The 12,896-nt window shown below is 37.7% G+C and overlaps 1 protein-coding gene across 1 annotated transcript in view; it reads left to right on the top strand.

Moving 5' to 3' along the window:
* Positions 1-12,896, top strand: part of LOC128204926 (neo-calmodulin-like) — a 363,327-nt gene that overhangs the window by 68,231 nt on the left and 282,200 nt on the right. Inside the window, exons 4-5 of the mRNA XM_052906327.1 lie at positions 2,229-2,259; positions 5,099-5,191. Coding sequence (XP_052762287.1) covers positions 2,229-2,259; positions 5,099-5,191 — 124 coding nt within the window. The remainder of the gene's footprint in view (positions 1-2,228; positions 2,260-5,098; positions 5,192-12,896) is intronic.

Here is a 12,896-nt window from a genome sequence, read left to right as displayed (position 1 = left end):
CACAATACATATTTGAAATAGGCCAACATGACCCGTGATCAAATCAATGTAATACAATGACTTATATATACATGTATTAACCATTTAGTTTAAACATATTTATTTTACAACGATTGTGAAACAAGTTATTACAACATTATATCAATCACTCTCGTTGGCACGATTTTACGCGAGAGTGTGGTCTTGTGTTGTGGGGGAAACCGGAGAACCCGGAGGAAACCCACTTGTCCGGCTTGGTGACCACAAACCAAACTCACATGCGCCCAGGCCGGGAATCGAACCCGGGTCGCCTAGGTGAGAAGCGAGTGCGCTAACCACTGCGCTAACCATTTGCCATTACATGTTATATATACACGTTGACACTATATATATAAAAAAATTGTATGTATATATGTAGACGATGTACATTGTACAAGTCTGAATAAAATTTCTGTTCTATTCTATATTACCTATTAATTTATTGCTTGGATAAGTAGTTTAATGACAGCTACAAGCGTTATTTTCTTTGATGACTCATTGTTATATTAAAAAATATTTGTAACTCCCCACATCGGAAAACCTATAAAAAGAATTAGATACTTTGTTTTCATGTTAGAGCTGCACTCTCACAAGTTGAACGTTTTGATAACTTTTTCGTCTTGGAACGAGCCAAGTTTTGCGAACGTCCATGGAAACCAGTCATGTAAGACTGCTGACAAAAAATAAGACCGCATATTTTTATATTTAAGTTAAAAAAATAATGTTTTATGCATTTTTCTTACACCGCTAGTAACGGTTTAGGCCATAAAACATTAATTTTCAAACGGAAATATGAAAATCTACGATCTGATTTTTTGTCAGCAATCTTATATCATTGGTTTACACATATTTATGCAAAAAAACTGCTCTTTCCAAGACAAAAAATAAAAATGTTGTAAAAATGTATATCTGTGAGAGTGCAGCTTTAAACAGTATTAAATAGAACCAAATTGTAAAAAAGCATGTTCCAATGCCGAATATCTGCCAGAAGCTGTTTGATGTTTCTTCATAAACGTTTTAAAATTCGTTGCCAGTATAATCTAAGTGAGAGTGTCCTTTTAAGGCCTACAATTCACGAAGGAATTATAATGTAATTATATATTTCCCTTCATTATTTTTCAGACAGCCCAATGTGATCACCTTACGGAGGAACAGATAAAAGGTACCGTATATTACTTAATACGTTCACAGCCTTGGTATTAATGTTCTGGTCTCCCCGGACCATTGAATAGTTTTAAAGATCTTCTGTGAAAAAGTCGCCCCAATTTTCGTTCACAACGTTGTTTTATGCCCTGGCCCCAAAGTCCATTAACTTTAAAGAGCTTTTGTTAAAAGTCGCACCACATTACGTTCTCATCTCCCCCCCCCCCCTCGATCGTTGAATTACACTATCTGTACAAAATCCCCCCTAAGCCCGTTTTGGCCTCCCCTGATTATCACAATTCTCAAAATATTGTTCTGGCCCCCGTGCCATTGAATTTAGTTAAGGAATGAATTGCGGAATTGATGTCATTATCGGGGTATGAACGCAATTGGGCTGGTCCAAGTGTGTGGAGTCCGACTCCACGCATACCCCGACCAGCCAAATTGCGCAATTGGGCTGGTGATTCAATGATGGGTCTTCTAATTTGAGCGGAGCGTTCTAAGTTTGTTTCTATTTATTTAATTGAGCGGAGCTTCTAAGTTTGTTTCTATTTATTTAATTGAGCGGAGCTTCTAAGTTTGTTTCTATTTATTCAATTGAGCGGAGCTTCTAAGTTTGTTTCTATTTATTTAATTGAGCGGAGCTTCTAAGTTTGTTTCTATTTATTTAATTGAGCGGAGCTTCTAAGTTTGTTTCTATTTATTTAATTGAGCGGAGCTTCTAAGTTTGTTTCTATTTATTTAATTGAGCGGAGCTTCTAAGTTTGTTTCTAAGTTTGTTTCTAGTTATTTAATTGAGCGGAGCTTCTAAGTTTGTTTCTATTTATTTAATTGAGCGGAGCTTCTAAGTTTGTTTCTTAGTTTGTTTCTAGTTATTTAATTGAGCGGAGCATTTTAAGTTTGTTTCTATTTAAAGAATAAATCGGATAGTTCTAAGCTTTTTTCTATTTATAGAATTTAGGGAGGCATTCGACATGTTCGATAAAGACGGAGATGGCCAAATCACGACGACCGAGCTCGGAGCGGTGATGAAGGCACTCGGTCAGACACCGACAGAAGACGAACTGAAGGACATGATCAATGAGATGGATGCTAACGGTAGGGGGTGGTTACACTACTCAACTCTTATATAATATACACTTAAAAATGCACTCTTACTCCCAAATACGATTTACCACAATTAATACAATTGTTTTAATGTACCAAAAAGCCTGAATGACTGAATGTCGAAAACTATGGTTCTTCAGAAAAAAAACGAGTTTAATTTGAAAGAAAGGTGCAGAAAACACGGTCTTTCTACCTTATGAGACGATAGAAGATCACAGGAAATATTTTACCACTCACCAATCATTTAATATTTATGTGTTTTTAGCTATTAAAGACACGGTTACAATCTTGTTATCAGTAATACTAGTAAATAATTTCCATAAATGCATTATTTAGTAATAAGTTAAAGGTTTATTACATGTGTATGTATTGATTTTGAATAAGAGTGTCACTTTAAAAAAAACTTCCACTTAAGCTATTGCTTGGGGAGGGATGCTAACAGTATTGCTAGTAGTACAATGATGGATTTACATATCAATAACCGTTATGTATCTCATGTTTGTATCTAGAGCTTCAAGGCAATAACTCAAACCTCTCCTGTAAAAGGTATGATTACCAAATATTTACTTATCATGGCATGACAAAGTCATTGACATACCACGACAAAACCATTGACATAACACGACAAAACCATTGACATACCACGACAAAACCATTGACATACCACACAGAACCATTGACATATCACGACAAAACCATTGGCATACGAGGACAAAACCATTGACATACCATGATAAAGCCATTGACATTCCATGGTAAAGCCATTGCCATACCACGACAAAACCATTGACATACCACGACAAAACCATTGACATACCACGACAAAACCATTGGCATACCATGACAAAACCATTGACATACCAGGACAAAACCATTGACATTCCAAGGAAAAGCCATTGACATACCACGACAAAACAATTGACATACCACGAAAAAACCATTGACATACCACGACAAAACCATTGACATTCCATGCCAAAACCATTGACATACCAGCACAAAACCATTGACATACCAGGACAAAACCATTGACATTCTATGGAAAAGCCATTGACATACCACGACAATACAATTGACAAACCACGACAAAACCATTGACATACCACGACAAAACCATTGGCATACCATGACAAAACCATTGACATACCAGGACAAAACCATTGACATACCACGACAAAACCATTGGCATACCATGACAAAACCATTGACATACCAGGACAAAACCATTGACATACCATGAAAAAACCCATTGACATACCACGACAAACTCATTGACATTCTATGACTAAACGCTACAAATGCTACTTCAAAACCATACACGTTCTTCCAACCCCTCGCTAACTATTGAGTATGATTGTGAACACTCACTCTATGTCAAGTGATTGTTCAATTATTCATACTCATAATTCCGAAGTAATTGAACATAATCATTTCTGCAACCGATACGAGGCACCGATCAATCATAAAGTCATAACTGATGTACAAATTATCGCGCGACCGAGGTAAATTGCCTCGGATTCTGGTCTCCTGAGAGTTGAGAGTTGGTAACCATAGTATTCCTTATTCCGAGTTATTATTATGAAAGTTCCTAGCCATGATCGAAGTCATTTCTCTCGAGTATCAATATATTATGTTCATTAGCTACAAAGGTATTTGGTTTCGTGCCTCACTGGTCAGTTACGCGTAGTAGTCACATCAATTTCAAACGACTTTTTGAATGAGTATGTAAATATTTTAGAACCCCACGCAACTTCAAAGCAGCTATCGTACAGCCAACTGATTTTAAGTACAAAGTCAAGTTATTTTCAAAGCCTGCATTGCGTTCAGATAAGGCAAAGTAAGTTACGATAACCTTACGTTTACGACTTGGTTTCCCGTTTAAATGTATGTACGCTCTGCGATAAACAGGGATACAAAATAATACTGCTTGTTATCGTGAGGGCTGCGTGTCGCGGTCGACGCTGACGTCACGCATAAAAGCTTAAGCTATTACTCATGAACAATTAAAGGACAATTGACGTAAAGAAATCCTTGTTACACACTTGTATTCAATATTGCAATACACACATGTTTAGCGGATTCCATAACTCTGCCAGAAAGCAAAGTTGAGTTACGGCCCTTGATTGATAGAAAAACGAACAACCTGTCTTTAAGTCTTTATTTTAGACAATGTCACAATTAATGCATTTGATCTGATGTTCACTAATTAGATGTTCACCATTTAAGGCAACACTGCTTTAGACAAAGCTTAAACAATGATATACGTGCCTAGTTATAAAACTCATTTCTCCCACCCCAGATAAGTACTGTATACAAATGTATCAACATACATGTATTTGACCATCCTTGAAATCATTATCTTGTCGACGGGCAAAGATTTTAAAAGTACCCGTACGTAAACGATGCATTAAAATTCATTTTCTATATTTTGTTAATAAATACGCATCTACCATGGCCGCTCGTGTAATATAGGTTCACCCCAACCCTGGCCCAGGGTGTTCGGCGGACACTCGTAAACCTCGTTAACCTATTTCCGTAAAAACACCCTACGCTCGGGATAAGATGAACCTACATGCATTTTTCAGGCAATTGTATACTTTTCAGGCAATTGTATACTTTTTCAGGCAAATGTATGTATATTTTTCAGGCAATTGTATACTCTTGCAGGCAATTGTATACTTTTTTTCAAGCAATTGTATACGTTTTAAGGCAAATGTATGTATTTTTTAGGCAATTGTATACCCGTTCAGGTAATTGTATACATTTTCAGGCAAGTGTATACTTTTCAGGGAATTGTATATTTTTTCAGGCAAATGTATGTATTTTTCAGGCAACGGTACAATTGATTTTTCGGAGTTTCTCAAGTCAATGGGTAGAAAGGTCGACGAGGAAGAGCTGAGGGCCGCCTTCAAGCATTTCGATAAAGACGGAAATGGCCAAATACAAGGTAAGTAAATTACAGTCAAACCTCATTGGCTCGAACCTCCAGGCACCGGTGAAAATACCTCGAGCCTCGAACCGTTCGAGCCAAGCAGGAATGATTACCTTCAGTATAAAGAAATCGGTCCTTAACATCTAGTTCGAGCCGTCTTGGAATTCGAGCCTAGCGAGTTCGAGCCATTGGGGTTCGACTGTAGCAGATGGTTGGTAAATGTCTGAAGATGGAGAGGTTAAATATTGTTTGAGGAAATGATGGCCGTGTTTGCAACTGATCCAATCATAGAAAGACTAGATCTCATGGATTAAAACTATTGTTCTCTTACCGTCATTTTTTTCTCAAATTTGAGCCCAAGTAAGTCGAGGATATATTATGCACACTGCTTTTACCGTAAGACATTGACTGAAAAACTAGTAACATATTAATGTGTGTTCCACTTGCTTATATAGCAGTTCAAAACTTAGAACCAGTAACTTCATTTTTATTTGTAATGACGGCAAACGTTGGTACTCAGGGTGAGAAATCACGAGCTTTTAGATGGGTTCTCATATGGGTCAAAATTTCAACTTGACGGAATTTTGTAAAACGACGCAACGCTGAAATTTTGGCCAAGAATTGCATCATTATATACAAGCAAATCTATAAGATTTCACATGTGTAGAAGCAGAAGTAGAGCATACGTAGTAGTCTTTTATAGGCTAAGAAATATTTTCTTTTTTTCTGTCAAAAAAGTTATTTAGAAATTAACGTCACTTGCTTGTTTATTTACATCGGTTGTGACCCGTGGTGATCCATGTGAGAACCCCTCTGAAGTCACGTGGTTCCTCACCCTGGTACCGGTTCATTCAAATAGATGGATTGGTCATAACTTTTCTTGAATACTTCTTCTATGTAGCGAGTGAGTTGAAGACAGCTATGGAGAGCCTTGGCGAAAAACTGTCGGATGAACAAATTGAAGCTATGATCCAGTCGTGTGACTTGGATAAGGACGGGATGGTCAGTTATGAGGGTGAGTGACCACTGGTTATTTTACTATATACGTTCGAATGACCACTGCGAGCGTGACTTGGATGGGGACGGGTAGGTCAGTTATGATGGTGAGTGACCACTGTTTTTTTTTTTACTTAATACATGTGAATGACGACTGCGAGTGTGACTTGGATGGGGACGGGATGGTCAGTTATGAGGGTGAGTAATCACTGGTTATTTTACTATATACATGTGAATGACGACTGCGAGTGTGACTTGGATGGGGACGGGATGGTCAGTTATGAGGGTGAGTGACCACTGGTTATTTTACTATATACATGTGAATGACGACTGCGAGTGTGACTTGGATGGGGACGGGATGGTCAGTTATGAGGGTGAGTGACCACTGCTTATTTTACTATATACATGTGAATGACGACTGCGAGTGTGACTTGGATGGGGACGGGATGGTCAGTTATGAGGGTAAGTGACCACTGCTTATTTTACTATATACATGTGAATGACAACTGCGAGTGTGACTTGGATGGGGACGGGATGGTCAGTTATGATGGTAAGTGACCACTGGTTATTTTACTATATACATGTGAATGACGACTGCGAGTGTGACTTGGATGGGGACGGGATGGTCAGTTATGATGGTTAGTGACCACTGGTTATTTTACTATATACATGTGAATGACGACTGCGAGTGTGACTTGGATGGGGACGGGATGGTCAGTTATGATGGTAAGTGACCACTGGTTATTTTACTATATACATGTGAATGACGACTGCGAGTGTGACTTGGATGGGGACGGGATGGTCAGTTATGATGGTAAGTGACCACTGCTTATTTTACTATATACATGTGAATGACGACTGCGAGTGTGACTTGGATGAGGACAGGATGGTCAGTTATGAGGGTGAGTGACCACTGCTTATTTTACTATATAGTATACATGTGAATGACCACTGCGAGTGTGACTTGGATGGGGACGGGATGGTCAGTTATGATGGTAAGTGACCACTGCTTATTTTACTATATACATGTGAATGACGACTGCGAGTGTGACTTGGATGGGGACAGGATGGTCAGTTATGAGGGTGAGTGACCACTGCTTATTTTACTATATAGTATATACATGTGAATGACCACTGCGAGTGTGACTTGGATGGGGACAGGATGGTCAGTTATGATGGTGAGTGACCACTGCTTATTTTACTATATACATGTGAATGACCACTGCGAGTGTGGCTTGGATGAGGACGGGATGGTCAGTTATGATGGTGAGAACTTATACATGTAGGTGAGTGATTGCTATCAAAGGTTAACAAAGGTACCGAGCCACGGGAAACCATGTCAGAAATGTGTGACCTATATAGGGACGAAATGGTCAGTTATAGTGATGAGTGAAAAACGTATACATCGAACGTATACATCAAAGTGAGTAATTTTAGCCAGGGTTACCGGTTGCAAGCATCAGAGGGACGGTCGGTGGAATTACCGAAATCCTGGTAAATACCGAAATCCCCTTTCATTTTCATCATGTACATGAACGTGCGTGATTCCCGTCTGGTCCGCACATTGAGTATTGCTTTGGTGGACACGGGGTGGTCAGTGATGATTGCGAATGACCAATCGTCAGTGATCAGGTGACACCGTACGTGAAGGCAAGTACCCATTCTTTTGACCAATGGTTGCGTCCCATGGACAGACACGGGATGACAAGGAGCGAGACAAATCGGCCCCTTACCAAATCGGCCAAAACGTCTCCGTAATCAGGGGCCAAAATGTCTACAGGGTGGGGCCGAGTTGGTAAGGGGCCGAAAATGTAACCGTTTCATATAGAGGCCGATTTAGTGAGGGCCGATGTGTCTGGTAGCCTGATGGCAAGCCATGATGGTGAATGACCAATGCAGCTGGACAGTTGACCATTTACACAGATATGTGTGATTCACGTTGGGTCTAGAAACTGGGAGTGTAACCTGGACCAGACGTGATAAGTTATGATGGCGAGTGGCAACTGGTCGGTTGACCCTGTTCAAGTAGGAAGTGGCCATACCTGAGACAATTGGGATGAGATCTGGATCGTGACGAAATCGTCACTTGTAATAGTGACCAGTGGCAATACAACCATACGGGTCAGTGGTCAGCATTGACAAATGGCAAGAGAAGGTCATTGTTCAATGAATTGACACCTATGAAAATAATCATACAAACTGCTGTGAACCATTGGGTTTACAATATAATTAGTTATAATTGTCATATTGGAGATTATAGAGACACTTACCCCTTTGACCATAATCGGACTACCCTCTTGCTAAACACTAGCTACATGTACACACCAATTCTCTTTACCATACCATTGCAACATTATTGCTAAACCAGTTATGTTTATCATAGTATGTCTTCATTAAATGCATAGCCACATCATTGTTTCACTATACTCTGGCTACATTTTAGCTTCTTCCAGTCATTTTACTATATTCTGGCTACGCCATGTTCTGGCTACAATGTAGCGTTACTAATGGCTACATTGTACCTATATACAATCATTTTACTATGTTTTTGGCTATGTTGTAGCTACATATTTAACCATGTTCTGGCTACTTTGTAGCTATATAAAGTCATTTGTCCATGTTCTATATAAGGTCATTTTGCCATTTTCTGGCTACACCGTAGCTACATAAAGTCATTTTACCATGTTCTGGCTACACCATAGCTACATAAAGTCATTTTGCCATGTTCTGACTACACCGTTATTACATAAAGTCATTTTACCATGTTCTGGCTACACTGTAGCCTCGTAAAGTCTATTTACTATGTTTTAGATACACTGTACTGGCTACACTGTAGCTACATGAAATCTATTTACCATGTTCTGGCTACATTTTATCTAAATAAAGTCTATTTTACCGTTTCCTTGTTGTGTTATAGCTAAAGGCTTAGATTGACATCGTTTTCTGCTTTACGAAGCTATAATTACTGAAATAAGAGAACTCCAGTTATCTTTCAAAACAAAGATTTCCTCATGCTACTTATCATATTCTTGTCGTCAAAACAACAATAACATGAGGTTGTATTTTTTTCAGAATTCGTCAAGATGATGTCAACTGTGTAGAACTGGAATGTCGGTGATTCCCCAGTATAGGTGTTGATGAGTGACATTGAACAGCCATTTTGAATCTCCAGCTTCCTGATTGTTTCTGAACATTTGTTAATATAAAATATGGGATGAAATTGATCTGAACATTTTATATATTATATCAAATATGGAATGAAACTGTTCTGAACATTTTATTTAAAATATCAAATATGGGATAAAATTGTTATGAACATTTTATGTCACATGAGTTGAACATTTTTCTAATCATCTTTTATCAAGTACGGAATGGTCGACGTGACAATTGTGTTTCTTTATAGCTTAATACTATTATGAATCTGCTGAGTTGATTTCAAATCAAGGTAGTGGAAGACGGGTAGAGATAAAAAAAAAAGCATAATTGAAAAAAATATATGTCCACACGATATTTAAGGATACTTGTTACATGGTCCTATCGTCAAGCTCTCCAGCCATTCCTAGTTTTTTCTAGTTTTTTTTAAAGTGCTCCTAGTTTTTTTCTAAAATGCTTCTAGTATTCCTAGTTTTTCATTTGCAACATTATGTTTGAAATATTCAATTTTGTGTTTTCATTGTGTTGTGAAGATTTTTATGCAGAAAACAATGTAGAGATGGTAAGCTGACTTGCTTATGCTAGTGGCAGTTGTGGTTTCGTGTCACCGATACATAGTTTGGCCTTCACCCATGGTGATTTAAGGTTGGACTATGCTGAAGTGACGCCAAACAGAAGCAAATTTACAGTCAGCTGAACACATAAATGTAAGGTAATTGGACACCTAAGCAGTAGTAAGGTAATACTTTATCTGATAATACCTCCTAGTTTTGTCTCAATATTCCTAGTTTTTTAGTTTTTCCTTGTTTTCTGCTTGAAAATTTCCTAGTTTTCTCCTAGTTTTTTTCCCAGATGTATTGCTGGAGAGGCTGTATCCTGTCTTTGAAGGTTGTAAATAATATATCTTAATTATTATTTTTTTTAAATATTACAATATCTATATTTATAATACACTATTCTTAAATCAACATTTAGTAAAATATTTTGATCGTATTTCATTTGATGTATGTTCTTCTTTGAAGTGATGTCAATGTCATACATAGTGGGTCACAGACTGTCCTAGTGGTAAAGCCAGTTGGCATATCGGTCAGAGATGGTAAAAAACATTTGAGAAACAATTGTATATACATTATATTCTAGATAATATCCAAAAACAATTTTTGGTTTCCCCTACGAGACAAAACCACACTCTCGCATTACACCGCGCCAATGAGAGTGATTAATGTAAGGTTATTATAACTTGTTTCACAATCGTTGTAAAATAAATAAGTTTAAACTAAAACCATTTTTACCATCTCTGACTTATACTGCCTCCTATGGGTAATTCTGAGCTTGTAAGCTTGGTGGTGGACGCATTTTTGTAAAACTTGCCTTTAAACATTTACATTTATTGGTTTTCACTGTCGAACCTCATTGGGTCGAACTCCCAGGGACCGGCAAAATACCTCGAGCCTCGAAAAATTCGAGCTAAGCGGGAATGCTTACCTTCAGTCTGCAGAAATTGGTCCTTTACATCTAGTTCTAGGAATTCCAGTCAATCGAGTTCAAGCCAACAAGAAAATCGAGCCAAGCGAGTTCGAGCCAATGGGGTCGACCGGACTTATCAGGTGGGATTGCCCCTGTATTTTCCATGGTAACATTAACCCTTTAACACTGCCAAGGGGGGGGGGGAGTTAAACTTCTAGTTAGTTCCACTATCAGTACCAAATTGCTGTAATAAACAGTGGCTATCAATTTAACATTGCTATTTTTACTGACCTTCTCATATTCTGGGACAACTGACAATTATTCCAGCATCTAGCCTCGAGTCAATATTTTCCATTGGCAAGGCAGACCATATACTTAACTGATTGACATTAAACTGTTCCCAAGTAGTAGGCAGTATTTCATGATTCTGGTAATTATCTTTGTACTACGGTATTAATCAATGGCAATTAAAAGGCATATTCATGGCTTAATGTTCATAAACATTCCTTTGTTATATTGGTGTATTCTTATTTTTTCATTATTTATATATTTTTTGCATTTTGCATTCTTTGAATTTTAGGTACTTATGTATATTCTAATATTAACGTTCAATGACCGTTTCAGATTACCATTAAAATAACTTACTGTGAATATTATTGTTTTAGAACAGTAAATAGTGTTTGTGAATATTTTTCTCAAACAGAAGTGGTTATGTTTGTATATACTGTAAAACTTGTCATGTCAGTTACAAATATGTTTACGACAAATTTCAATAAATAGTCTAAAATGGCATTAAATCACAAAAAGATAAGTAATATAAGTAAATAAAAAGAAGTTTGCCGTGTTGTTGTTTTGTAATTACTAAGCCAAATCCCTGTCTCTTGTCTTTGAAGTCGACATCACAAGAAAAAATGCATGAACCACTACATTTTTGTGCATTTACTTTTTTCCTACAAGTTGCAATAAAACTAGTTACACAAATTTATTAGATAAAATAAAAAAGGTGAAATGTGTTTTATTTATTTATGCTTAATAATTTGTACATTGTACAGTGTATAAACTTTACATCGTATGTGTATCAGATTAACTGGAGACACCATGCCCACTCTTTCCACATTTTGACTACAAATAAGCTGCAACAATCCTTTGAAAATTATCCTACCATACCATACCATACCATACCATACCATGCCATAGTATCCCATTCCATCACCAAACCGCCCCGTCCCGTCGCATCCCACACCATACCATCTCATACCATACCATACCATTCATTCCAACCATCTCATACCATATCATCAGCTGTCACAGTATGTGATGAATGCCCCCAAATGCTGCATTGACCTTTGGACAATGTCAGTACTTAAAAAAGGAAAAACAATAGCATGTGTGCGTAAAGCAAGTAATGTTTATGAAAAAGTGGAATACACTGTATATAAAAACACTAATTACCTGTCATTGATGTTTGGAAACACCTCATGAGACCCATGCAGGGTCACTGTAATATGTCAGTGTTGTTGTTATGATCTTATGCCAACTAAACCAGAGTGATACATATGGCCAAGACAAGAATCTATTACATGGGTAGGTGTGTGAGAATACTGGTAAAATCCTTTTTCGATGAGCGTGTGGCATATTTGAGGAATGGGACGGGGAATTGGGACACAATCAGCTATACTCTATGTCCTCATATTCAATAGTATTCACTAGGTGTGACCTTGACCTTAGAGGTAGGGACACGGGACTTGCATGCGACACGTCGTCTTGGTATGTCAAACAAGTGGCAATTTATTTTATGTCCGTATATGAGAAAGTTACAGCACGGACACAACCACTTATACTCTATGTCCTTGTAAGCAGCATTTCATAGTATTCAAACACTACATGTAAGTGTGATCTTGACCTTAAAGTAGGCACAAACACTCTTGTACGCTACACGTGGTCTGTATATGCCGAACACATGAGGCAAGTTATTTTAAAATATGTCCATAAAAATGAGAGTTACAGCCTGAACACGAACACCTATACTCTATTTCATTATATGCAGCATTCCATAGTATTCAAACACTACATTTTAGTG

This window comes from Mya arenaria, chromosome 10 (genome assembly GCF_026914265.1).
Source record: "Mya arenaria isolate MELC-2E11 chromosome 10, ASM2691426v1".
Taxonomy (NCBI): domain Eukaryota; kingdom Metazoa; phylum Mollusca; class Bivalvia; order Myida; family Myidae; genus Mya; species Mya arenaria.
This window is presented reverse-complemented; position numbering and strand designations above follow the sequence as displayed.